We start from the raw sequence: 27,152 nt of genomic DNA on the forward strand, positions 1-27,152 counted from the left end.
TCTGTCATGAGCACAAAAATGACAACACAGTTAGCAACATGTTCTTAATGATGAACATAAATTAAATGTGGGTGTGAAGTTACCTTGGTAACCAATATCTAGTTAACCATGACTACTTTTCAAATCTGTTGAGAACCTTAGGGCACACAGAACCTTGATATAAACCCATTTTTGTCCTGTTCGTAGCCCATCTCTTCATGATGTAAACCCTAATGTCTTCTAACATATTGATAAGTGGCTCACCCTCCACTTCTCTTGCAACATCAACTTCATCATTAACATCACCATCAATCCAATCAATCATTTCTATCATTTGTGTTCCATGGTATTATGAACCACGCACAAATGAACTTCATCATTTAACCTTGTTGTATTCAGCATATGCATAGCAGCCCTATCATCAGTCAATAATTCTAACCTATCCGGCACCACTGACTGACCTCCTAAACTGTACCAAAGTTCTTTTATGTCTATATAACCTAAGTCTTTCACTGAAGCTAATATTCCAAAATAGGACCATGGGTCTGGATCACAAGACCATTATGCTATCTCGCCATCAAATTTGAAATTTTCATTCTCATCACTAACAAAATGGCCACAATGATGGACCAGAACTTTAATATGTTCAGCCATGCAATATTATAATTCAACCACAAGCTTTTAACTCCTGTACATTGGGGGGATATTATTATTTCTCACTTTTTACTAACTAAGCAAACAGTCAAACATCAACGAGACAGGGGAACAAACTAACATCCCCACTAAGGAAACACTCATACAGAAAAGGTGACCACAACTTCTAAACAATTCATAAAGGCACTTTTGGGACCACAACACTCTACATATTTCAACATACAATGACATACCAATCTCAGGACCCATAACCCATACTAATCTCGGGACCCATCACAGAATAACAATACCAAGTCAACTATAACCTAAACGCAAAAACATAGCACTATCGGGACCACAGCGCAACAAATTTGGGACCACAACAAAGCATAAACAAAGCAAAATAACTACATATTCGTAAATGCGAAAAGCGAAAAACATACGATACTAACCTTAACTGGCCTCCACTTTCAATTTTGTTCCTCCACCACCACAACAAAATCGCAAATAAGGATCTAATTAAGACTTCAAATATAACAGGGACCTATTTCAAATTTGGGACGAAAATAGGGACCTATTGAGACATTAAACCATTAAAAAATTGAATTCACACACGCCACGTCACACACTCCTTAACGACGTTTTCTGAAATTGACGGAAAAGATTTATTTGCATCAAATTAACAAAAATAAGGATCTAATTAAGACTTCAAATATAACAGGGACCTATTTCAAATTTGGGACGAAAATAGGGACCTATTGAGACATTAAACCTTATATTTTAATTAAATGTAATTAAAAATAAAATAAAATTATATTTTATTAGGTTAAATTTAATTAAAATTAAAATTAAAATTTAATTTATATTATATTATATATTTTTTTTGTAATTTTATTTAAATTTTATTTTAAAAATTTATTAAATATATATTTTTTTTTTGCAGGTATCCATGGTACCTGCGGGTTTTAAAATATTCGCGAGTATTTTTTAAATAGATATCCGCGCGAGTAGCGAATCGGGTTGCGGGTAGGCACTACCCGTGTTCGACCCGCCCTGTTGCCATCCCTAGTGACACCAAAAGCAAATTCATAAAGACTTGATCCAAAAGTGACATATCTTTAAGTGAAGATTTATGTGCGCATGTTAAAACTTCCTATAAAATTAACTTACGTACATGTAACAAAAAAGAAAGACAAATGAAAGAAATTGGGTAAAGTTAAAAAATATTTGTTTAAATTATAAAAAGAAAAATAATAATAAAGTTTACAAATAGCTCAACTGTCTTTCTATAAACTTTAGTAATATCTCTTTTCTACGTTAATAAAGATTATAATTTACCACTTTAACCAAATAACATAAAATAAAATTAAAAAAATAATAATTTATTTAAATTTAAACTTAAATATTTCGTCAATTCAATTGAATTTCAATATATATTAGATATTGATAAACAATATTTATGATAATAAATTATTAGTAAATAAACATTTTATACAATTATCATGATAAAGTTATACTTGTCAGAGTTTATTAGAAAACAAAAATAAATATATAAAAAGTCATCAAAATAATATTTTATATAATAAAAATAAACAATAAATAATAATTTCAAAATAAGTAAAAAGATGATCATATCGTAGAAACAATCTAATACATGACTGAACAAAATTAGACCTGAAAAAAAAGTATAATAAAAAGTATAATAGGTAAAATACTTTGGAAATCTAAATAAACTTACATTATATCTAGCCATTCGAAAATTTAAGAGATAATATAAATTGTTTTAACAAAATAAATATTTTTCAAATAAAACAAAGAATTAGATCAAAGAAAATAAATAACAATTTGTTTATGTTATCCAATCATTTAAGGATTAATATGATTGAACACCTTGATATTGAGAGTCAAATATTTTCATATAAAAATATAAATAACAAATAAAATATTACTAAAATAGAAAGAATAAGATGCGTGACTTGAAAAATATTGAATTCAATAAAATTGGGAGTACATCAGTTAAACATAATATAAAGAAAAAAATGTATAATTAAAATTATATTAAGAAAGAAAGTACATACGTAGATTTAAATAAATTTTGTGAATATAAAACCCATCAAACAATTAAAAAGAAAAAGAATATGATAGAAAAAAAATCAAAATAAAACTATAAAACTAAAAATCAAGAGATAATATATATATATATATATATATATATATATATATATATATATATATATATATATATATATATATATATATATATATAAAAGGTGAAACAATACTTTAATTATTCAGTATGTTAGAATAAAGTTAAAATAAAAATATTGTACACAAATTTAAAAAATAATATTTACATCATAAATTTTAGTATTATAAAGTCATAATTTGATCTTTATGCAAAATTGACCACCCATACATGATGAGCAAATTTATTTATTCATTTTCTAAGAAACAAAGTTCTTCATTCATGAATTTGTATTCTTACGAATTTCAATTGTGTAACTTATATTGTAAACTAGAGAGACACTTCTATCATGACAATATTCTTAATTTTGGAATATAAACTTGTGTTTATTTTATTAGGGATATTAGATATTCTATTTTATTTTTAAACTGTGGATTGATAGAAACGTTAACTATATAATTTATTTAAACTTTTTAAGATATATTAATTAGATGAACCATTAGTCATACATAGCTAAATTTTTACATAGATCATTTATGATTTGTTTGAATTAGAGAAAAAAAAGAAAAATGAAATCTATATTATCCAGATTTAAAAAAAAAACTCAAGACAAAGAAAGATGAATGAAAAATTTATTTTTGAATTGATTGGTATGATAAAAAAAGAATAAATTGATTATAAAATATAATAAGTTGTCAAAATATCTTTAGTTGAAATGTAATAAAAATAAATATGAATTAAATTAAAAGATGATTAATTATAAAATAATTATTTTGTAAAATTAAAATAATATAAAATATTATTTAAAATTTATAGTTAATTCCTTTAAATAATTTATTACAAATTATATATTATTTAATTTTTCTACAATTTGAAAACAATTGGATTTAGTAAAGAGAATAAGTAGAGTGATATATATTTAGATTCATTTGACACACATTATAAATATAAAATGGTAAAATGATTTTTTATATTTTAAAAAAAAGAAAAAAAAATGAAATCAATTTAAAAAAATTATGTGTATCAAATTATCATTTATCTTTAGCAAATGTTTAGTAAATTTAAAATAAACACATGAAGTTTTCATAAATTAATATGTTTACTTAGTTCAACTTATTTTTAAAAAAGATATTCTTTTATTGATTTTGTGAGTGTTTTACAAAAGTTATTAAAGAATATGTGATTATAAACATGTGTCAAATATAAGTGATCTATTCATTTTATTTAAAAAAGAAAAAAACTATTATTTATATGAAATCTGAAAGGAGACTTTTTTTTTGTTAAAGTACAATTATTTCATAAAAGATAAGTGTTGCCAGTTATGCAAGACACTAGATATGGTACAGAATAAAACCAAATTTCAATTCGTAGAAAAAACAAAAATCATACAACACGTGTCAAGTAGTTGAAAATGCTGAAAAAGCAAAACGAAAATGTGTGGTGACAAACTATAATTTTTTTAACCACCCAACAACAACATTAATTTTATTAAAAACCATAAACTAAAAAAATTGTAGTTTATATGATGTGATACTTAATCATAAAACTTTATTAACTTTATTATAATATTATTAATCAATTATTAATAATATTCTATTAATTTACAATGAAAGTCCACCAGCAAATATCCTAAACATAAAAAAAAAAAATTAAATAGCCTTCACATCCTTAGCCAATCTCATAATACATATGACCATTAACAATCATAACTATTAAACGTGGATATTAATACGTTAACAATCTTTTTATAATAATTTTTTTTTGACAAAGATTATATGTTATTATTTTATTAGTTTGTTTAAATTTATTTTTTTAAAAATATTTAAAACGAATGAATTATGAGTTACCAATTATTAAAATGTTGTAAAAAAATTGTTAAAAAATTTGTATGACTGAGGAAAATGATCAGAAACAGAAGCTTTGCTGAGCCAGGGTCCACAGCATACAATAATTTCCCTGCATACAACTGCATCATCAAGTTTTTAGGTGAACAGATATCAAGTGATGAACCTTATAAGACCCTTGGTTTTTGTTGTCCCTCTGTACCATAGTTAGTCAGAGATGCTTGTCTTTCTTTGTCATGTCCCTCTGTCTCATCATTTCAATGTCTCCTTCATCTCACTCCTAACATATCACTGCTCAAATGCTACCCAACCTCACCCATCCCACTTTCTGACTTGTGACTACCGATGATTTCTCTCTAACATAGCACTGAAACAGCTTCATGCATGTTCTCTCTCTCATGAGAGCAAATATCATAAACTAAAATAACTTGCTTTCTCTCACTCTTTGTTCTCTTGATTAGTTTAATGAGAAAGATAGAGCTACAAAAAAGTAGTGCTGCCAAGTTTATGTTGTGATGATGGGTGTTGAAGCCACAGCTCCAACAGTGGCACCCTTCAGATCAGACCATTGGAAGCAGTTTGATGACTCGGTGAATGCAGTGTCTTTTGGGTTTGTTGCCACTGCCATCCTCATTTCTATGTTTCTTCTTCTGGCTATCTTTGAGAGGTTTCTTAGGCATAGATCAAGTGAAGCCAGTGCTGCAACTCCAGTAGATCTTGAACACCAAATCAACCTTGTTGGAAAGTTGGAAAATCTATCACCAAAGGTGCACTTTCACACAGCCCCTTCCTTTGATTTCTATACTTCTAGTGCAGTTGATTCAATATGATGGTGAAAATGTGATTTGCTCCCCTTTTTACTTTCCTCGCATGCTGTTCTATAATGATATAGTTATGACTTATGACTATGGTCTTTTTTCCATGACTATGAATATGAATGGGCAACAAAGTCATCAACTTGCATACCCGCAAGTGATGATTTTTTGGTCTGAAATATCTTCTGGTGGAAGTATATCGTAAATATTCGTAGTTTATTTATCTACAGCCTACAGTTCTAACTGATTTTTATGTTTTATGTACAAGAAACTCGTGAAGGAAACGCTAATTATGGTGTCTTTTTTGCCTAGTTTGTTTATCTTATGAGGACTAAATGACAGAAAAGAGAAACAATTAGTTGTATCAAACTTCTGGAACCTAATTTATTCCCGAGTGCCACTAATTTTTATTAAATTTTTTTTATGAGGAATGTTTATTCATCAACTACTTCATGTTACTTTAATCATGATCACACTCCATTCAACCATCCAAGACAAATTCAGCTCTCAAATTGAGCAGATTCGTATTCACATCTGTGCTCTCTGGTGGTGGACAATTGCTCATAGAAAAGTTTTAATTAGATAAGATAGGTGGTTTTATTCCAATCCTTAACCTTTTTGGAAAATGTAGATAAATGTGATCCATAAACCCTTGATGTCGATGTCAAAAGCTGTTTTTTTGGTGATTATAGCACACTGTTTTTCTGTAGGGAAAAAATTCTATCACTTGAGTATTGTTTTTGTGCTTCATGCACAGAAGATGCCAGTTTTTTTTTTAGCAACCAGTCTTCATACACAGTACACTTTCCCATCCACAAGATGATTTTGATTACAATTTTTTATGAAAAATACTATACATATGGATTATATTTCTTAAATAAGTGATCAGTTTTAGTGGTGTAATGATTGTAGCATTATCATATATTCCTAGTCCGATTAAATCGACATGCCTTTTCTTAACGACCACTTCTGCATTTGCCGACACTTTACTATACTTTGAAGGCAATGCTCAAGCTCTCATAAACACATTTAGTTTTGTATTCAAACATACTCATGACAGTATGCGATTTTGCAGTACAATGTAAAGATGCTTTACGCTCTATTATTTGAATTCTTATGAAAGGTGCTGTTTTTGTTTTATTTCTGTTCAAGTTAATTAGATGAGCATTTATGGAAGAGTGGTACTGGTGTTGATGCCTGGAGAGCAGATTCCTTCGTTCATTGCACTTCCTTTTCCCACACCATGTCGCCGCGAGCCCATGTCATGGCCTATTCAACACAGTTCACATACTTCCTTCCACCTTTAGCATCAACGACAGACATTAATCTAACTAGAATATGATGTTGTTCATCCCTTTTGAACTGGGAAGAATTAGATGTCATTTAGCATCACATAGTTGAAACCATTTTCCTCTCTGATCAATTAGGTGATCTCCTACTTAGATATAATATGTGTATTAGATTTGAGCTTAATTAGAATCAATTATCATTAAGTGAAATAATCTAATCAAGTCTAAAACTTGACTCAGATCCAACAATACGATGTTAAACAATTGCATTGTAATTCACAATGAAAGTTCCTTCCAAAGCATGGAATTTTGAGAAGTTACCTTTTCCGAGGAAGTTATGGTTAAAGTTAGATGCCTTTTGAGTTATCATGCAGAGTTGCGTGGTGCTCAAGCAGTTCAGGGATTTGTTGTTTTGATCTGTCAAAGTGAGTGGAAGATCATTACATCCTCTTTTCTCAGAGGCACAATGATTAATAATACTGTAATAAATATTCTTGCTGAGAACATAGAATGAGGGAAGAATAGATTTACGCTGTCTTATGGTTACAAAATTATTATGAATATTGACGATTTTCAGAATAATTATTTTAAAATTTGTATATGCATAAGAATTTTTAATTCCTTAATAGTGTAGAAGTTTTTTCACTAAAAAAGGCATGATATAATTGAATTAAAACAACGGTAAGATATTGTGATCAGAATAAAAAATCATCGAAAATAATGTAAAAAAGTTTGTAGGTTGATCAACTATTTTGGTCGATTTTACAAATTAACTATCAATGAATTCGATATGATGCATTTTATTGATATACGATTCTTTTAATAATTGATAAAGTCAAAAGGGTTAAAAGTATCTATAAAATTACAACACCTGACTTGTTTTTGTTTTAAATAGAAAAGTATTGTTTGCCACCACCTGTTGTTTCTACGTCTTTTTTACAATGAGTTTTTATAATAAAATATTATATTGACATGACAAAAAATAAATATAAATGAAAGATTTGTTTCTCCAATTTAGTTCAATCAATTCTATTTTAACAACTAAACTTATCCTATATGAGTTCTTCTTCGTAGAGTTAGCAAATTTTTAAATGTTGTTTGTCTCGGTATGCATGCAAAATACTAATTTGATATAAAAATTGTCAATCTCATACACCAATGTCACCAACTTACTTAATGAATTTGGTTTTTTTAATGTGGATTTCCGCAAGAATCTCACACACAACAAGTAGTTGTTTTATATATTTTGAATTTTTTTTTTATATTTTTTTTGTGAAGATGGAAGATGAAATGTAACAACAAATAGATGAAATAAAAAATAAAAATGATCAAATTCAAAAGATGGATGGATAGATAATAGATGGAAATATGATAGAATAATAAAAGCTTAAAGTAACCTACAGACAAATAAATTACCAAGAAAAGCAAATAAATTTGTACATAAATCAACAAAAATGGTGACCCAAATTGCAACTATCATAACTGATTTAGTCATTTTTCTATTGGTAATATTTCAGAATGTATGATTGGTTCACAATTTATCATCATTTGTAAAATACAAAATAATCATATTTATGTGTTCTAATCCTTTTTTAACAATTATAAGATTTGAATTTAAATTTAAATAAATTACAAGTAATTATCTAAAACTGTCCTTAGCAATTTTGGAATCCATGTGGCAAGAGCAGTTAGGCTCCATTATGTCTTTAGATAGACTCGTACTTTGATCTCCTGAATTTGCTTCTTTATGATATCGATATTTATCTTCAATTGATGTTTGACAAAGACTTTGAAAAGAGTTGCATGTTTTCATAAAGAATCATTTAGTAAAATTGTTCTTCGCTCACACCATTTATGTAGAATATAATCCTCCCGGGTTTACAACAAGTGAGGCCTAGAAGGCTGGAGATGACACTTGGATAACTTTTGAAAGTGATATTGCCTTTCAGTGACCCATCCTTGTAACTGTTGTGTGCTATGAGTCCTCATACCTTGATCTTCATATTATTTGTCTTTCGATCAATTGACCGTTATGAAGTTTTACTATCAATTAATTGCATGTTATTTATATTATTGATCTTTAGTTTCACAGTGACTCTAGATTTCTTAAATAATTGCTTTCCACTTCTCGATGCCCTCAATAACATTATAATAAAATAATAGTTTATGAAGGCCTAAGTTGAGTGTAAGAGAAAATTTGGAGTGCTCTTTTTAATTTTTGACACAATTAATTTGAATATTCTTATTTAACATTGATTTACAAGGTAGTTTTATTATTATAAACAATGATAAATGTTGATTGATAGCATATTGAGGGGCGATTTTAATAGTTTACTTTTACACTACTTGAGTTTTTATTGATCTCGTTTTTTTATAGTTTTGTTTTTCTTTTCCCCTTGTTATTATAGTTATTCGGTGTTTCTTTTCCTTTTAGCGGTTCTTTAGGTTCGTTATTTTGTTTCTTCTAGTAATTTTTTGTTGCTATTTCGTCTTCTCTATATTTATTATTGATTAATTTTCATTTGAATTTTTGTTCCACTAATAATTTTTCGTGTCAATTTATGGTTATTTTGTGACGCCTTTGAAAGTCGGGATGGTGTTTGGTTTGGAGTTGTTGCTGGCGGCATAGTGGTTCCATTACTTGGAGGGTTTTGTGTTGTTATACGAGGTGGTATTCTAGCATATTTATTACATTGGTTGGTAAAGATGCGCTCTAGCGTCTTTATGACAACTTTCATTGTTTGTGTAAGAAAATAAGGTAACATTCTCATGGTTATTTTCAACCATGTGGAAGTTTGTAGATTTTGAAGGAAGCAAAATGAATGCATGTTGATAGGTTTAGCATGTTTTCTTTTACATTGTTGTGTTGATGAGTGTTAACCTATTAGTTGGTTTGTGAGTGTTATGTGAAGGTTCTAAGTTTTGAGTTTAATTTGATAATAGAAAGTGAACGATAAGGATGAGTTTTACATTTAGTTACCTTTCTTGTTGAAATAAAGTTGATTGGGATAATGGATATGAAGTGAGGATCTTGTTTTTTGTTTTGCTCATATATTTCCAGAATTTTTGGGGATACGATTGTGGAAACTAGATGGCTTCCGTGAGTAATGGTTTTAAATATTATGTTTTCCAAATGATTTTATTCATTGTGGCATGATGGAGTTCTTGTTTCAGTTGAAGTGTAATTGTATTTCTTTCAATATTATGAAACAAAAGATAGAAGAAAGCAAGTATTATACTATTAAAGGTTTGGAAATGAATACTTAACACCTTTAAACATTTAAATATAAGATATGATGTTTTTATAATTTAGTGTACTTATTTTTGCGTATAAATTTGCATACTATATACTGGTTAGAAAAAGGAATATATGTAAGTGTATTGAAATAGTTAAGTTTTCAAATGTTTAGTTTTGTAAGTATATTGAATATGTTAATATTTTTTAATGACATTTTCATATTAGAGTAACGTATAGAGTTGAAACATATTATATGGTTTAAGTGAATCCTAGTCTTAATTTGTTTCAATGTAACAAAATAAAGTGGACGTATTTAAATGGTTTTTTCAAATAGAAAAGTCTTTACATATTTCAAATGTTAGTTAATATGTGTTATGTTAAACACATGAGCTTTAGGATTAGACATAGTACTAGTACAATTTATAATTGTTGATGTTTGTTTTGGTCAGTAATTTGTTTCGATATAACAATGTCAACCATAATGAAAAAGCTAAGTAAAACTAAATTTTAAAACAAAAAACTCATGATGTTTTTGTCAGTTTTACATTCTTCTTGCGTTAGTAGTATTTTATTTTTCTCAAACCTAAAAGGATGTTAATAATGTATCATTTAATATGTTAGATAATTTAGACGAGTTACAAATATACAATTGGTGTGTTGTTGTGCCTAGATTAATAACTAGTAGTTTGAATTGGCTACCAAAGCAAAAAAAATGTGGTTGGATTACACTTATGTGGGTGTGTTGCCTCATGATCCAAAACCCGACAAGCTGATACTTCTTATTTTGCAACAAGATAAAACATATCATATTTTATTTACTTCTCAAACTGAGGTCGCTCTTCTTAGAAGACTTCTTTATTAATTTCATGCAAAAGCTTTTCATTTGTGATTGTTACATTACTAATATTCTGTTCATCATAATGTCAATTCCAATTTAAATGAATAATATGTTACATCAAGAATAAAATATATTTGTCACAAATTTTAAATCATATATATTACTACCCGCATTATGCTTTAAAGATGCAATTTTTCTATCACCAACTCTAATATCCTTCCAATGTATAATTGTAGGAAATAGACTTTTCTTTAACTTTCTTTGATAAAATAAAACTTGCTCCAAATTCCAAATTTATTTCATTGACATTAACATACATATAAGTCATTAATAAACAGAAAAAATAGTAACAACATTAAATAACATTGCATAACACATATAATAACAAAGTTTGAAAATTTCTTGCAATACAAAAACATAGCTTACAACATAACAATGTGATCAACTTCTTTGCCTTATTATACACATTAAATCTAAATACAAACTACCGACTAAATACAAACAACATTCTCCAAATTATACTTTCTAAGTCCACCTAAATCTCATCTAACATTTTAAATATATGGTTCTTATTTTAATTTAGAGCAAAAACTTAGTATGTACAACCTACAAAAATCGTTAACTTTTTTGTATTTTTGTAACATTTCACAATTTCATTCACAATATTTTTCATATTCACATGATTTTTATGGAACGGTCTCTTAGTATGACAATTAAGAATGACAAAGTACGGCAGATTGACACTTTGAGCCCCTTGGCCAATTGAAGTCTGACAAGCATAACCCACAGCCTTGCGGGCCTAAAGTGGGGTAAGGTGAGCCAACTCGCTGACCTGTTTTTAAAATCTACATTTCACACTCCCCATCCACCTTTGCATGGAGGCATCCTCCCTCTTCGTTGATTCTTCACTCAATCAGGTTTCCTTTTTCCTCCTTTAATAATGTATTTTTTTTATTCTCTCTAACCATGTTCATTTAATTTTTCCATTTTTGTTTATTAGGTATGTAAGCCTTCATTAAATTTGGAGAATATAATAAATGATTATATATCTTTGAAGTGACAAAACTTAATCTTAGATCAAGAAAGGGTTGCGATAATGCAAGAAAAGTACAAAATTCAAAAATTGTATTGTTGAAGGACATGCAAAATGTCATCAATACTTACCATGACTTTCAAAGGTCAGGCACGATAAATTCTTTTTACAAATGAAACCCCTTCAGGTACATGAATTAAAATATTGGTATTTTTTTTATTCCTGAAATCTTAAATGTCAAAAGTTTTGACTTTTATTTGTTAGGTGTGTGCATTGGTACCACATCTCAATATAGAGCACAAATACATCCAACGTGGAGTCACATTCTAAAAAGAGAAAAGATAGTGAAGCAAAATGTGGGCCAGCTTGTAGGCTTAGATGTATGCGGGACAAACCAACCCGACTCACATTTTGTGCCCAAGTGTAGGCCAAGCCAGCTTGCATGGCCACCCCTAATGACAATTACTATCTTTTGTGAAAAAAATCAAAATTTTCTCTACTCACCCACCGTTAGTCTCAAAACTAAACAAACATTCAATAATGTAAATGATACAATTATGAACCTTATTTGAAATCATCCTCTCCTTTCTACCCACCTACTACATAATTCAATTAGTAATGTCATACTAAATTTTACTTTCTCCCACATAAAAAATAATCATGCAAATATGGTTGATGGGACACAACGCAACTCATTCATTACCATCTTATTCATAACACCCAAATACTTTGACTTACATGAATTTTCTAGAAAAAACTACATTCACAATCATTAATTCAAGTTTTCACCACTAAAAACAAAATCTATTCGTAATCCAACAAAAAAATAATAATTATATAAATTTAGTTTGACATAACATATTCCTCAACTTCCCTTGTGAAATTGTCATTTGATGTTGTGTCAATCTACATTCAATACATCATTTAAAAACAACATTTAACATCATCCAACAATAACAAACAACATTCATAATATCCTACTAATAGACCCACATATACACTAGTAATAAGACACAATAACATTTATGAAAACACGACAACAATGTTGAAAATTGTAACCACATTGAACAAAGACAAATGATTACAAATATAAGTCAAAATAAATAAAAAAAATTGGGTAAATTTAGTTAAACCTTTTATGGTCACATATGGATTGAATGGAGCCCCAAAACAAGGGATTTCACCAATAAACTCTAACTACATATCACTATCATTCTAATAATTTAGTAACATAAAAACACGTTACCTATTTTTTATAGACCATTGATAGGTGTAAATTTTACTTGTTTTTGTTCCTTAAATTGTTGTGCTTTTAAATAAGTTTAAGTGTTAATTCTCATGAAAAGTATATAATTGTTGATTTAAATGTAGTTTTGATTGTTTAAGTGTGTTTTGATGCTTTTATTTGCTTATTTCGAAGTAGAATAAGGATTGGATACTATCACAGACTTGGAGAGCGTCATTGGCCGAAGCAAGATGGATGAAATAACCAAGCCAGCGAGAACGGACGTTCGCCCAGCGAACGGACGCTCGTCCAGCGAGTGGACGCTCGTCGCCCAGCGAACGAACGTTCGTCGCCCAGCGACGCTCGTCCCGCCAAGAAGCCCAGCAAGTGGACGCTCGCCCAGCGAGAAGTGGACGTTCGTCCAGCGAAAGCTCGCCCGTGAACTAACAGTGGACGCTCGCCCAGCGAGATGTGAACGCTCGTCCAGCGAGTGGACGCCCGTAAACTAACAGTGGACGCTCGCCCGGACGCTTGCCCAGCGAACGAACGCCCGTGACTCAACAGTTGACGCTCGCCCAGCGACGGACGCTCGCCCAGCGAACTTACGTTCGTCGCCCAGCGAGCGTACGTTCGTCGCCCAGCGAAAAATCACTTAAGGCCCTTCTCTTTAAAAACGCGATCCAGAGACAGAAAGGAAGAAGTCTGGAGGGGAGGAGACCAGAGGACGCTGCAGAGCTCGTTTTGGGTGCTTCCAAGGTGGAAAATCACCAATTTCCACCGTCCAATCCATGCTTTATCGCTTCTATGATGTATATTTGTAGCTAGAACTCCATTTCACTAGGGTTGAGAGTACATTTCTGAAACTCTTTGTAATTTCTATATTAATGCATGATCTTGTATGAATTTTGTGTTCTATCTTTATTATTCATGCCTACGATGAGAATCTGAGCTATTTGAACGGTTAAATCATTGAGAAATGTATGAGACCGCGGACCTAGGATAGAATTGCTAAAGGATTTCGAGTCCTAGACATAGGAGGAAACTTTTAGTCATCTGTGACATTGTGATTAAGGCAAATCTGATAACTGAATTATCTAAGAGATTAGTAATTTAGTTTGAATGATTCTGAACTGTCATCTGAGAGATCAGGACTGCATGCGCCTAGGATGTTGATGCTAAATTTTGAGGAATTGTGTTAGTAGAAAAATTACTTGAGTGATGAACTTGAAAATCAACCCCAGTGAACTTTAATTCAACTGTTTTTACCACTTTAATTTCATCTATATGTCAATCTTAATTGTGTTATAAAAAAATACGTTTATTAATCGCTAAATTAGTAAACTTTAATCAATCTGTGAATCAAACCAAATCTCTTGGGAAAACGATTTCCGGACCTACCGGTTTATTACTTGTACGATTCGGTATGCTTGCCGAGGTCTCAACAAGTTTATGGCGCCGCTGCCGGGGATTTGTTTTTGTTTTCGTTGATTGTTTGTTGTTTATCTGGTTTAGTTGATTTTTGCTATCTTTTGTTTAAGTGTTTATTGTGATTGTATTTGAATTCTTGTGCATAATTGTTATCATCTGTAGAAATTGTGTCTTTTTGGATTGTTTCTTTTTTGTTTGTGTTTTGTATGAGAAGCAGAGAACAGGTTGAAAATCTACTTTTTGATCCGGAAATTGAAAGAACTGCTCGAAGGAACAACAATAGAAGAAGGAGACAAAGTAGAGAATCCTCTGTTATCTCTGAAGAAATTCTGGACTTTTCATCAGGGCAAGAAAAAGAAGAAATGGAAGATAATCGCACTGGAGAAGGTTCTGGGCAAGGAAGACGTACTATTGCAGATTATAATACTTTCTCAGGACCTCTGCACTTCAACAATATTGCAAGACCAGTGGTGAATGCTGCTAACATGGAGATGAAGCCAGCTCTTATTCATCTGGTGCAGAACAATCAGTTTCATGGATTATTCCACGAGAATCCATACACTCACTTGGCTACTTTCATGGAGATCTGTAATACAGTGAGGATTCACCAGGTTCCAGATGAAGCAATCCGACTCAGCTTATTTCCATTCTCATTGGCTGGTAATGCAAAAATGTGGCTGAATTCCTTTCCAGAGAATAGTCTGACAATCTGGGATGATGTAGTTGCAAAATTTCTGAATAAGTTCTTCCCTCAGTCCAAAGTCAATAAGGGAAAGCAGGAGATCTCTTCTTTCCAACAAGATGCTGATGAAACTCTAGGTCAAGCATGGGATAGATTCAAAGGCCTATTGAGAAAAACCCCTACTCATGGATTTGATGAGCCTACAATGCTAAATTTGTTTCTTGGAGGGCTGAAATCTCAGACAAAGTTAATGTTAGATGCATCAGCTGGAGGTAGTATCAGATGGAAGACGCCTGAAGAAGCACATGATCTGATTGAAAATATGGCTGCAAATGATAATGAAGTTCAGAGTGAGAGAGCTCAATTTCAACAAAAAGGTGTTCTTCAACTTCAATCTCAAGATGCTTTACTAGCTCAGAACAAGATTATGACTCAGCAACTTGAGACATTAATGAAGAAGTTATCTCAGCTACCTAAAGAACTGCAGAATGTTTCTCAATTTCAACATCAGATGGTTCAAAGTTGTCAATTGTGCGGAGGAGATCATAATAATGGTCAATGTGTAGTGCAAAGGTGAGAAATATTGAAAAAAAAAATCGTGTGTTAGTCTACTGTTAGCCACGTCAGTACATTTTTAACGGTGTTAGTTTTTGAGGACTAAAACCAAAGTTTCGAAAAGAATGAGGACCAAATTGTACCTTACTTTGAAAGAGGGATGAAAACCAGAAACGGCCAATAGTTTAGGGACTAAAAACATATTTAACCCTTAAAATAATTCGGTTTTACTATGATTGTGCTTAAACCACTTCTTCATTTTATTCTAATTTCAAATTAAACTTCAGTGTGCTTATGTTGTATATATGAGACAACGTGTATATTCAGACCACAAATTAATATGCTCTTCACAATAAGGTCAAAGTGTTATTCTCATTCATTACAAAACATCATATTACAATAAGGACAAAGTGCTCTTCACAACAACTGTCTAGTAGAACACATCATGGACTTCTACACAAAATACATACAACGATGATGTTCATCAACCCCATCAAACATACCATCCCTAACCACATCTTCTCCTTTTTTGACAACCCTAAGAGATTTCTCCAGGCTATTAATCTTTCTCCTTTGCCAAGCAATAATACTACCACCATCATCTACATTATCTTCATTACGCCATTTAAAGAAGTTGCATCCTTGAAATTCTTCATTTCTTGTCCGCTGTTCAAAGTATCCAACCATAAACATTTAGTTAATCACCAAAACAATTTATAACAAAAATTAATCTACAAACCTTGTAATTTGGGCAGCCCCAGAATTGCTTCCCCTCGTTCTTAACTGTTCTTGCCACTCTCAACACAGCAACCTCCCCACAATGGCATATTTGGTTTGCAACGAATCCCCTCGATGAAGCACCACAAGAGCTCCCCCAAGAGCAAGACGAACAACCTTGATTGAAAGACATTGCCAGTTAAAATCAAAGCTCAAAGCGAGACAATCACCAACCACGAACCACTTCGCCAAGAAACTGTGAATGGCGAAACACGAACTCGCCAAAGACGAACCACCACCTTACTGCCAACTCACAACAGTAACATCCAAACCGTAAACAATAACAACACAGAGGAGAAGAAGACAAATTTGAAGAACAAGACCTACCACTGTACCTGTGCCGTAATGGAGAAGAAGACCCTTATTGGTTTTTTGTGTGCCCTAAATCAGTGCCCTACCCAATCTTTATTACAACAACATTTCTACTATTACTAACATACACGTCACCACGCACACAACAATTTATTGACACGTTCTCAATAATTACTGTCACATCATCAATGCATTAATTCCGTTTGCTAATAGTTAACGAAAGAGACAAATTTGACGCAATTTTGAATAACTTTAGACATATTCTAAACACTTTCAAAAATGGAAACTTAATTCAAATTAACCACTTGAAACTGGAGACCAAAGAGGGTATCAAGTCCAGTGAGATATAACACTCTCACCTTATATTGTTATATATCAAGATTACAAGTCATTTTTTTTAAAATAAAATAAAAATAAAAAAGTTTAAAACTGAAAAGCTTCTAACATGACACTTCTTTAACTTTGTTAATAATAATAATAACAAATATAATTGCATTAAATATTTTAAATAAAAACTAAATTTTTTTAAAAAATAATGATTTGAGATTTAAAAAAACAATACCATTTAAAGAACAAACATTAATGTCACACTTACTCCAAACCACATTCCCTCCTCAAACATTTCAATAGCCGTTGGACTTTTGTCTGCTATGCTCTGTCCACATTTTCAAACCCAAATCCAATCTCATGCAACTACTCTCTTCTTTTCACTGCTTCACCCCCACACTCTAAATTGAACCCCTTCACATTCCACCCAATGGGTTGCTGTTTGTCCACACCCAAAAACCACACGCAAACCACTCACAAAAACCACCATCATGAACCACCACCTCCACAGCAGCAGTCGCCGCCGCTGCCACCATCACCACCGTTTGAAGAGGAATATGTGAAAGAGGTTCTGTCGGAGACCCCAATTCCCAAACCACCCCAAGGTTCAATTTTGACGCCAGAAACAAAAACCCTTTTGCCTCTCCTTCAAAACCCACTTCCCATTTTCGAAACCAAACTCCCCATCGAAGAACATTCCGAGCCTGTCTCTCAGCTCTCAGAAACATGCAGTATGAGCGAGAGCTTCTCCGCCACCACCACCACTACGGCTACCGCTACCACTACAACGGTCAACGAGGTGAGAGAAGAAGACGAAGCAACCAGCAAAGTCCACAAGTGGGATCGGTCTCCGTCCAGGAAGAGACCCCACGCCCCAGATGGCAACTTCGCCAGCGGGAGAGACCGTAGACTCAAGTCTCCGGCGAGGAAGTCGGAGCCGTCGCCGGAGAAGAAAATCAAAGGTGGTCCCAGGCAAATTCGGGGAAGGGAAATGAGGGAGCCCGTCATGGCGGCAAATCGGAGGCGAAATTCCAGAGCCGCTGCTATCCGGCGGGACTCCGGAGAAGGTTCAGGCCGGAGGTCAAGGTCGCCGGCACGTGCTATGACGGGGAAGATGAATGCAGGTGGTAGTCGGAAAGAGGTTGCCCCACCGAGTTTGGCTGAGAAGAAAGAGACTGCGCCGGAGATTGCGGTAGGAAAAGAGAATGAGAAGGAAAAGAAAAGTGAGGGTGAAGAAGTTGGGGAGGAAAACGACGTCGTATTGCAGGAAGAGTGCCTCGAGAACCCTCACGTTTCGATGGAGTGCTTTATTTTTCTGTAGAAGCACGTTTCGCTGGAGTGCTCTATTTTCCTGTAGAAGCACGTTTCCCAAGCTATTTTGGGACTTCTGAAGCGATTTTCACATGCAGTTGCTTTTCTTTCAAGCAGTAACAATTTCACTTTTGACATTTTTAAGACCTTTATTAAACCGGTGGAGCTTTTGCGCTTTGCTTTTTCCATTCTTCTTCATGATTTACTTGCTCTAAATTATTCATATGAAATGAGTCCCCACTCTTTCATATTTCCTCTATCTTTTTGACAAAAATATTCTTCTGATTTGTTTGGAATATTTCCTCACACATTTGATTAAGTGATAGAAAGGTGTACGGGATTTTACAAGCATCACAAAAATATATGGAAAAAAGTTACTTTGTTTAAAAGAAACATTCATTTGATACGATTTTTAATAATATAATAATATAATTATAATTTTAAATTAAAAAATAATATAATTATAATCAAAATATTATTATTTAACCATGTCATATTGTTGTTTTCTTGTGTGTATCAGTGTTCCAAAAATATTTATTTTCACTAATTTCGAGAGGAAGGGTATTGATGATATTAATACTTTTTACTATTCACTTCTAAATAAAATTATTAAAATTATGAAATGGTAATAATTATTTAAATATTATATTTTATTTTTATATTATAATATTTTATTTTAGGCTTAATTAAGTCTTAAGTTTATGATAAATTTCAAATTTTTTAATTAAATTCTTAATAAATTTTTATTATCTATTGACTACTTAATTTATTTATAATTTTCAATTAATTTTTTATGATTTATTTTTTTAATGAATGATGTGATTGATAATTAAATGATTGACAATGTGATTGATAATTAGATGATTCATGTTTCAAATATGAGATTAATAATTAAATGATTCACTTTTTAAATTTGAGATGTTGAACATGTTTTATTATTTTAAAATTTTATAATTGTATAATTTTATAATTATGTAATTCTATAATTTTGTAATTTTATATTTTTATAATTTTATAATTATATATTCTATAATTTTATAATTATATATTCTATAATTTTATAATTTTATATTCTATAATTTTAAAATTCTATAAAATTTGGTTAGACTCATTCTTATTTTTTTTTATATTTTAAATTTTAAAATCATAAGTTGGATATAAAATTTCTTTGGGAGCTCACTCAAGAAAAGAATAATGAGAGGATCTATCATGATCAACGACATTAAAGGTCTCTATTTTTTTTCCATTAGTAAAAATATGCTCTCTCAGGATTTGGAAATCACTAAACTCACAGGCCATGAGCTATGTTTACTGCTCAAGTTGCCATTATAGCAAGTCCAAACCTAATGTTCCTTGAATCATTAGAGAAATTAGGGAACATGAAATCAATACTTTTCCACTACAAACCGATGCCTAAAATTCCCATCTTTTATACGTTCATCTATATGTCATCTCATGAGTTTTGGATTATTTGAGTTACTAAATAAGTGTTTCAACCATGGAAGAAGAAGAAGATAGCACAAGAATTTTGCAGGAGAATCTTTACTATCACATTCAGATTCACTTTCTTTCTATTTGTATCGTGACACCCCACACTATGGACATTGATGTAACTTAGCAAACTTGCTCTTATACAAGACACAATCATTTGAGAATGCATGAAGTTTTTTATACTCTATACCCATGGGACACAATATCTTTTTCGCTTCATAATTGCGTGTTGGCAGTATGTTACCTTCAAGAAGCATGTCACTCAATAAATCAAACAATTCTATGAATCTTTTATCACTCCACTCATTTCTTGTCTTTACATTGAACAATTTTAATACATCTGACAATCGAGTATACTTAGTGCATTTTGGATACAAAGGTTTTTCTGTGTCACTGCACAAGTTGTCTTACACATAAGAACGTTAAAAGGAACTCAAGTTCGACATCATGTATTATGTCCTTTAACCGATCATCCATCTCTAAATAAACTTCTTCTGCTTCTACTTGAGAGTCATTTACACTTGGCATGTGTTTTAATTCACCATACCATGTACACTTTGTATAGCTCTTTAGGACTCCATCACAAAGAGCAAGCTCCTGAATAAATTCAATTGGTAGTTTTTGCTCATTCAAACAATTAAGACATGAGCAATAGAATCTTTCGTTATTGTCTGGAACATTTATCTTTGCAAATTCAAGAAATTGTTCTACCTCATATTCATTTGTTGTGCGTATAAGATTTATCCAATTGTGATCCATTGTTATCTATAAAACCTAACACCCCTATTTTTAAGTGGAGCTAAGAAACAATTAAACACAGTCCAATTTGTGAACTCAGCCCTACCAAGCCACAACATAAAGAACTAATTAATGGATTTAGTTCAATATGCCTCACTTAAAAGTATTTAAGAGACTAATATATTAGTTTTAAATAATCCTACTAATGATGACTCATATCGATGTCCATTTTTCTTTTTGCCTATAATTTATTTGGTGATTTTTATCACCACCAAAAATCCACTTACTTGCAACCTCATTGCTTGCATGGATTCAAACCCATTAATTTAGATACCTCATTATTTTCTCATCTATTCTAACACACCAAGGTAATCACACAAATTGAATGCAATAGCACAAACATGGAAAGCTCTAAAAAATGGAGTACCTCACAATATAAAATTTGTCTAACAACAAATGCAATGTAACAATAAATATGCCAAAACACAACAAGTAGTGACCCACCACAACACAAAAAGACGATAAAGAAAGCACCACGAGTAGTGACCCACCACAACATGACAACTTTCGAAGGACTGCAACCCATCACATTAATCAAGGAAGCTTTAGCATGACTCACCATACCATGAGTGCGACCCACTACACTACTGTAGCACCAACAATGCAACCAAGAAAACTTCAGTGTGAGAGGTAAAAGCGAATGTAGTGACGACAATGCCACCACAACACGACGACAACCACTGAACAAGAGACCAACAACACCAACCACTAAGAAAATAGGCACCGTAAGACCAATCTATGGTGGCAAAGACGAACCATAGCTTGACCCATAATAGTGACGACTTCAACAACTACTATAACGATAAAAATGACAACAACCAATGATCGTCGGGATGGCAAAAACAACAGCAACCAACGACCACTGCAACGACAAAAATGACAACAACCAACGACGACACAAACAAACTTCAGTGAACTAATGGAAGCGTAGAAAGAACAAGAAGGAATGGAGGCAAGGTGTAGAGAGAACAAGAAAAAGATTTTGTGAAAGTGAAGCGGGAAAGGAAGAATGATTTCATATTAAATATTCTATACTGATTATAATGACTAACTAATATAAAAAGTGACTTTCTATATCAGTTTTGAATGCAACCAGTATATAAAAGTTTGTCCAGTATTACAATTTTTCTACTACACTATTTTTCTATACCGATTCTAAGTCTAATTATATAGAAAAACAGTTTTCTATATCTTTTTTAATACAATTGATGTAGATAATATTGTAATTTATTACGGTCTTCTCATTGCATCAATCCTATCACTACAAAAATATAACAGCATAGTAGGGGTTCGCTTCCCGAGGTTTTAAAAACCTCTCCTAATTATCCGTGGTTTCATTACATAATTTATTTTTTTAAAATATAATTATAAGGGTTTCTTTGTGAAACTGCCGAAATGTCGCGCCTTTGCACCTCCGGTGCTTTGTTTTTCACTTCATCAGAGCTTCGAGTATTATTGACTTTCTTCACTACTTCGTTTCCATCTTCACCTTTGCCTCTCGACTTCTTCATCTTCAGCTTTCGCGTCTCAATTTCTCTATCTTCGTAACCCTTTGTCACTTCGCAGTCATGGTTTCCTTGCCTTCTCCTCCTCCAAATCCTTAATTTCGAAAGCCTGAAGCTCACCGACCTTGTGATTGACTTTTTGAGGAGCTCTCCGATGGCGTTTTTAAGGAGCTTGTGATTCGCACAACCTTCGTGTCTTGCCATTTCCATCTCCCAATCTTTGTGTCTCACCGTTTCCATTTTCACCGCCTTTCGCGTCTCGACTTCTCCATTCTCACAGTCCTTCTTCACTTTGCAATTCCTAATTCCCTTGTCTTTCCCTGCTTCAAATCCCTAATTCTGAAAACCCAAGCATTATTAGGAGCTCGCCGATGTTGCGATTGGTGTTTTTTAGGAGCTTGCGAGTTGCACAAGGTGGAATCAGACGTTGACCGGAGCCACCTCCTTCTTCACGACCTCCTTGACGGTGTTAACAACTTCTTCAGAGGGGAGATTCCTCAATCTCTGGGACACCTGAGAAGCCTCCAATACTTGTAAGCATACATGAGCTTGGGTTTGATATCTTGAGATGAATCTATTTTCAGTATCAATCTCTAATGTTTAATGCTAAAATTTTCCCAAAAATGTTTCAGGAGGCTCAATAATAACACTCTTGTTGGTGAATGCCTAAAGTCTCTGGCTAACATGACCCAACACAATTTTCTGTAATACACATATGAACTCTTCTGTTTTATACTTGTATCTCATGCATAATTTCAGTTTATATTTCCAGTTTGGAGGTGTTATTTGGTGGAGACACAAGCACAATCAACAAGCATTCTTCAATATTAAAGGTACTTGCCATTTGCACACCTTGAATGAGATCAAAGTAAAATATACATCGTTATATAAGAATGTTCTAGTGCATCAAAAGTTAATTCAAGTATGGTATTGTTCTGAAATTTATGACCTTTTTGTTAACTGTTTCAAACTGGCATCATGAAGAAGTCTACCTTGGAAACTTGAAGAGGTTTCAATTCAGAGAACTCCGGATTTCTACTCACAACTTCAGCAGCAAAAACATATTAGGAAAAGGTGGTTTTGGAAATGTCTACAAAGGAGTTCTCCCTGATGGTACTCTTGTAGCTGTCAAGAGGCTTAAAGATGGCAATGCCATTGGAGGAGAGATTCAATTTCAGACGGAAGTTGAAATGATCAGCTTGGCAGTTCTTCTGTTTCTGAAGAGGCAGAGCCAAGTCCCTTTGTTGGTCAGTGGCAAGGTAAATCTGTTTCTTTCATGCGATCCAACGAGCATGGAAACCATGAAACACAGAGGAAATGGGACACTTCAGGTCTTCATGGCTTGCCTCTCAAATTTGTTCAAGTTGACCAAAATCCCAGGAATTGGTGGAGAAAGGTACTTCAGTTCATAATACTCCCTTCCCTTAGTGCCTTCTTTAGAAACCAGTACCTTTACTTCTTAATTAGCATATTAAATTTATCCATAATTTTCACTTTGAAGCTTGATATCGTACGTGATATTATAGCTGAAGGTCTACAAGGGGAAGATCGGTTGGAAGCTCTCTTGTACTCAGCTATCTATCTCAAGGTCTTGTTCTTTCGTTTTCATTCAATCATCCATGCTCTTATTTTACCATCTTCTGAGCCCTTCATACATTATCTGTGCAGTGGATAAACACGGGGCAAATATCTTGTTTTGAAGATGGAGGTCACCACCGCCCCAATAGGCATGCTAAGATTTCAAGGCTTATATTTCGTGAACTAGAGCGACACACTACTCGGAAGGATATATCTCCACAGGTGATCTATTATTAGTTTTGACAGGGGATCATGTGGTCCTGATTGCATTATCGATGTTGCTGATGTTTAACAAAAGTTATATGAGGGTGGGTGTTTATGTTATAGGATGCTAATATTGTTGGGATTTTAGTTGGAACTCTTGGGGTTGGTATGTTGTCTTGGTAAAACTATCGTGTTCTGTCACTACTAAAATAATATATTGTAATAATTAAGATCTTTCTGTAAAAGTTTTTAACCCCATTCTAAAAGGTGGCATTTTATAGTTCATTGATAGTGTAAAATTGTTAAAGTGTGCATTGTGGATTAAAACTAATAAACTATTTTTTAACTGATTTATCACTTCAGTCTGAGATTCTAAAAGATTTTTTAACTGATTTATTACTATTTTTTAATTAGTAAGAAAGAACTATATTGGTTGTACTATTTTGGTTGTACTATTTCCTTGTCACATTCAATAAGTTAGGTATCCAATGTGGTGAAATTATTTATTCACAATAACTTTACTATTGATCTGGCTAAAATGAAGATATTATGATCAAGATCTATGTTTTTTTTTTCTCTTACTTTTTCCATAAAATGCTTAACCTTTTGTTTTCATAGATATACTTGGATTTAGTTTCTATTATATCATATTTTAACATTTTTCAACCATCAATAGTTCTTAAATTCGTCTAATAATTTTTTTAAAATATTATTAACTAATTATTGTTTTATATTGTAGGTATTTGAAAAAGGAAGCATATCAAATGATGGATAAAATAAAGAAGTACCAAATGATGGATAAAACGAAGAAGTACCAAATGATGGATAAAATGAAGAAGGACCAAATGATGAAAATAATGAAGAAGTACGAAACTATAATTATTATTCATAACATGTTAATTTTAATTTTTAAGAAACATTAATTGTATTTCTAATGTTTACAATTTATATAATAATATTTTGGTTTATATTTAATGTTTACCTTTAATTTTGGTTTATTAATGATAATCAAGTAATTTGAATAATAAAAAAAATTAAATTATTTACATTTCTGGCGGTTTTGAAAAACCCTCAAAAGTACCGGCGGTTTTCATATTTTGGGATCTTCCCTATTGGAAAGACAACTTGGTAAGACATAACCTAGATGTCATGCACATAGAAAATTTTTTTTTTGACAATGTCTTCGACACAGTTATGAATCTTAAAGGGAAGAAAAAAGATAATAACAAAGAAAGAAAAGATTTACCTTTGTATTGTGGGCGAAAAGACTTAGAGTTGAAGGCGCAAGCTAATAACCGATTGTTCAAACCAAAAGCAAATTACACCATGTCAAAAGACGAGGCAAGAATAGTTTGTGGATGGATCAAGGAGCTTAGAATGCCAGATGGATATTCTTCTAACTTGTCCAGATGTGCCAATGTTCAGAACATTACTATTCAAGGATTGAAGAGTCATGATTATCATGTATTTATGGAGACTTTCGTCCCTCTTGCGTTCAGTTGTTTTCCAATGCACGTGTTAAATCCACTTATAGAAATCAGTAACTTATTTAAAGATTTGTGCTGCACGACACGAAAGGAAAATTCCCTAAGAAAGATGGAAGAAAATATTCTAATTATTCTATGCAAATTGGAAAGAATATTTCCACCTGCATTCTTTGATTCAATGGAGCATCTTCCAATTCATCTTGCTTATGAAGCTTGGCTTGGGGGACCGGTGCAATAGATGTGGATGTATCCCTTTGAAAGATTTATGGGAGAATCCAAACATTCAGTTAAAAATAAAGCTAGAGTAGAAGGATCAATTTGTGCAGCTAACTTACACAGAGAGATAACGTATTTTTGTTCACATTATTTCAAAAGCTTCATGTTGTCCCCTACTAATGTCAGAAATGAAATGCAATGGCAAGCCGAACCATGTCAAGGTAAATTGTCAGTTTTTCGACAATCAGGTCGTCATGCAGGGAAAGAATTTACTCATTGGTTAACTAATGCTAAATTCAACTCGACTCATGTGCATGTCTTAATCAATTGCAGTAAAGTTAAGTCGTACCTTGAATAAGTCATCATCCAACTCTTACCTTTGCAATTCTTAAATTGTTATACATTAACTCATTTCATTCGTACCAGCTCATTTCTTGTGGCTGAGCAAGTCGCAAAAGGAAATGCTTCTACTAGAATACACTCAGAGTTTCCTCAATGGTTCAGAAATCAGGTATGTACTTTTTCCCATGTTTTGAGCAAGGTTAATTTGACTCTTGCTTTGAAATTTTGTTGGTATCTTTGTAGGTTTTTAATCAGGCATTAACTCCCACAGTTCAAGAGTTAAGGCATCTATCCAATTGGCCAATGAGATGTGTGAAAGAATGGCACACTTACTTCAGCAATGGTTACAAATTCTATACACATGAGTGGTCTAAAGGAAAGAAAACAACAAATTGTGGTGTGTACGTCAAGGGCCTTACAGAAGGTTCCTATGATGATTTCTACGGCATCATTCATAAAATATATGAGCTAGAGTACAACACCACTACTTCTCGAAACAGAGTAGTACTTTTTTATTGTGAATGGTTTGATCCTTCTAGAGTTGGTGCTAGAGTGGATCCTAGGTTTAACATTGTCGAACTCCACTTGAGATTAAGATATCTACCGTTTGATCCTTTCATTCTACCAACTAATGTCAGACAAGTTTATTATGTGTCATATCCATCATTCCGTAATATTGATAAATGTGGTTGGGCTATTGTAACACAAACCAAGCTTAGAGGTCGCATTGACTCAAATGAGGTTGAGGAAGATGTCGCCTACTAACTTGACCAAATGTCACAAGCACAACAAATTATTGAAGTTGAACGTATAACCGGATTGCACGACCCTGATGGTGATGGAGATGAATTAGAAGCACCAATACAAGGAGCATGATGATGATGATGACAATGATTGAATGTTGGACATTTATTGTAGAAAATTTAAATAGCATTTCAAAAACATTCCAATTGAGTTATGAAAAATACCAGCTTCAAAGTTGTATGCAATTATTTTACATTCAAGTTAACTTGTACTGATCCTATTCTTTCACTTTATTTGTAACCATTTCAATGCAGTC

The 27,152-nt window shown here is 32.4% G+C and overlaps 4 protein-coding genes and 1 non-coding gene across 8 annotated transcripts; 3 read left to right on the forward strand and 2 right to left on the reverse strand.

The window, feature by feature from the left end:
* The first annotated feature begins 4,797 nt into the window (after nucleotides 1-4,797).
* Nucleotides 4,798-7,327, forward strand: LOC108339830 (uncharacterized). The gene is made up of 2 exons (XM_017577046.2): nucleotides 4,798-5,408; nucleotides 6,617-7,327. The coding sequence occupies exons 1-2, from the start codon at nucleotides 5,157-5,159 to the stop codon at nucleotides 6,761-6,763; spliced, it is 399 nt and encodes a 132-aa protein (XP_017432535.1). The 5' UTR covers nucleotides 4,798-5,156; the 3' UTR covers nucleotides 6,764-7,327.
* A 7,951-nt stretch (nucleotides 7,328-15,278) lies between these two features.
* Nucleotides 15,279-15,381, reverse strand: LOC128196842 (small nucleolar RNA R71). The gene has a single exon (XR_008249248.1). It is a non-coding gene; the product is annotated as a small nucleolar RNA R71 (small nucleolar RNA).
* A 753-nt stretch (nucleotides 15,382-16,134) lies between these two features.
* On the reverse strand, nucleotides 16,135-17,544 carry LOC128196528 (uncharacterized). Of its 2 annotated transcripts, XM_052877827.1 has the most exons (3): nucleotides 17,429-17,544; nucleotides 16,484-16,764; nucleotides 16,135-16,410 (listed from the first exon to the last, which is right to left on the reverse strand). In XM_052877827.1, exons 2-3 carry the CDS (start codon nucleotides 16,652-16,654, stop codon nucleotides 16,198-16,200), a joined length of 384 nt encoding a protein of 127 aa, XP_052733787.1. In that variant the 5' UTR covers nucleotides 16,655-16,764; nucleotides 17,429-17,544; the 3' UTR covers nucleotides 16,135-16,197. The 2 variants fall into 2 exon arrangements, with proteins under 2 accessions (XP_052733787.1, XP_052733788.1); XM_052877828.1 differs by lacking the exon at nucleotides 17,429-17,544 and having other exon boundaries at nucleotides 16,484-17,211.
* Nucleotides 17,433-18,669, forward strand: LOC108339976 (uncharacterized). The gene has a single exon (XM_017577209.2). The coding sequence runs from the start codon at nucleotides 17,591-17,593 to the stop codon at nucleotides 18,479-18,481; it is 891 nt and encodes a 296-aa protein (XP_017432698.1). The 5' UTR covers nucleotides 17,433-17,590; the 3' UTR covers nucleotides 18,482-18,669.
* A 3,488-nt stretch (nucleotides 18,670-22,157) lies between these two features.
* Nucleotides 22,158-24,162, forward strand: LOC128196530 (protein NSP-INTERACTING KINASE 1-like). 3 transcript variants are annotated; one of them, XR_008248943.1, is made up of 6 exons: nucleotides 22,158-22,798; nucleotides 22,898-22,969; nucleotides 23,038-23,098; nucleotides 23,250-23,661; nucleotides 23,767-23,853; nucleotides 23,934-24,162. XR_008248943.1 is itself a non-coding variant. In XM_052877835.1 (6 exons), the coding sequence occupies exons 2-5, from the start codon at nucleotides 22,950-22,952 to the stop codon at nucleotides 23,789-23,791; spliced, it is 531 nt and encodes a 176-aa protein (XP_052733795.1). In that variant the 5' UTR covers nucleotides 22,158-22,798; nucleotides 22,898-22,949; the 3' UTR covers nucleotides 23,792-23,853; nucleotides 23,934-24,162. The 3 variants fall into 3 exon arrangements, 2 of the variants coding, with proteins under 2 accessions (XP_052733795.1, XP_052733794.1); XM_052877835.1 differs by having other exon boundaries at nucleotides 23,025-23,098; XM_052877834.1 differs by having other exon boundaries at nucleotides 22,898-23,098.
* The last annotated feature ends 2,990 nt before the right edge of the window (nucleotides 24,163-27,152 follow it).

Source organism: Vigna angularis, chromosome 5 (assembly GCF_016808095.1).
Source record: "Vigna angularis cultivar LongXiaoDou No.4 chromosome 5, ASM1680809v1, whole genome shotgun sequence".
Taxonomy (NCBI): Eukaryota; Viridiplantae; Streptophyta; class Magnoliopsida; order Fabales; family Fabaceae; genus Vigna; species Vigna angularis.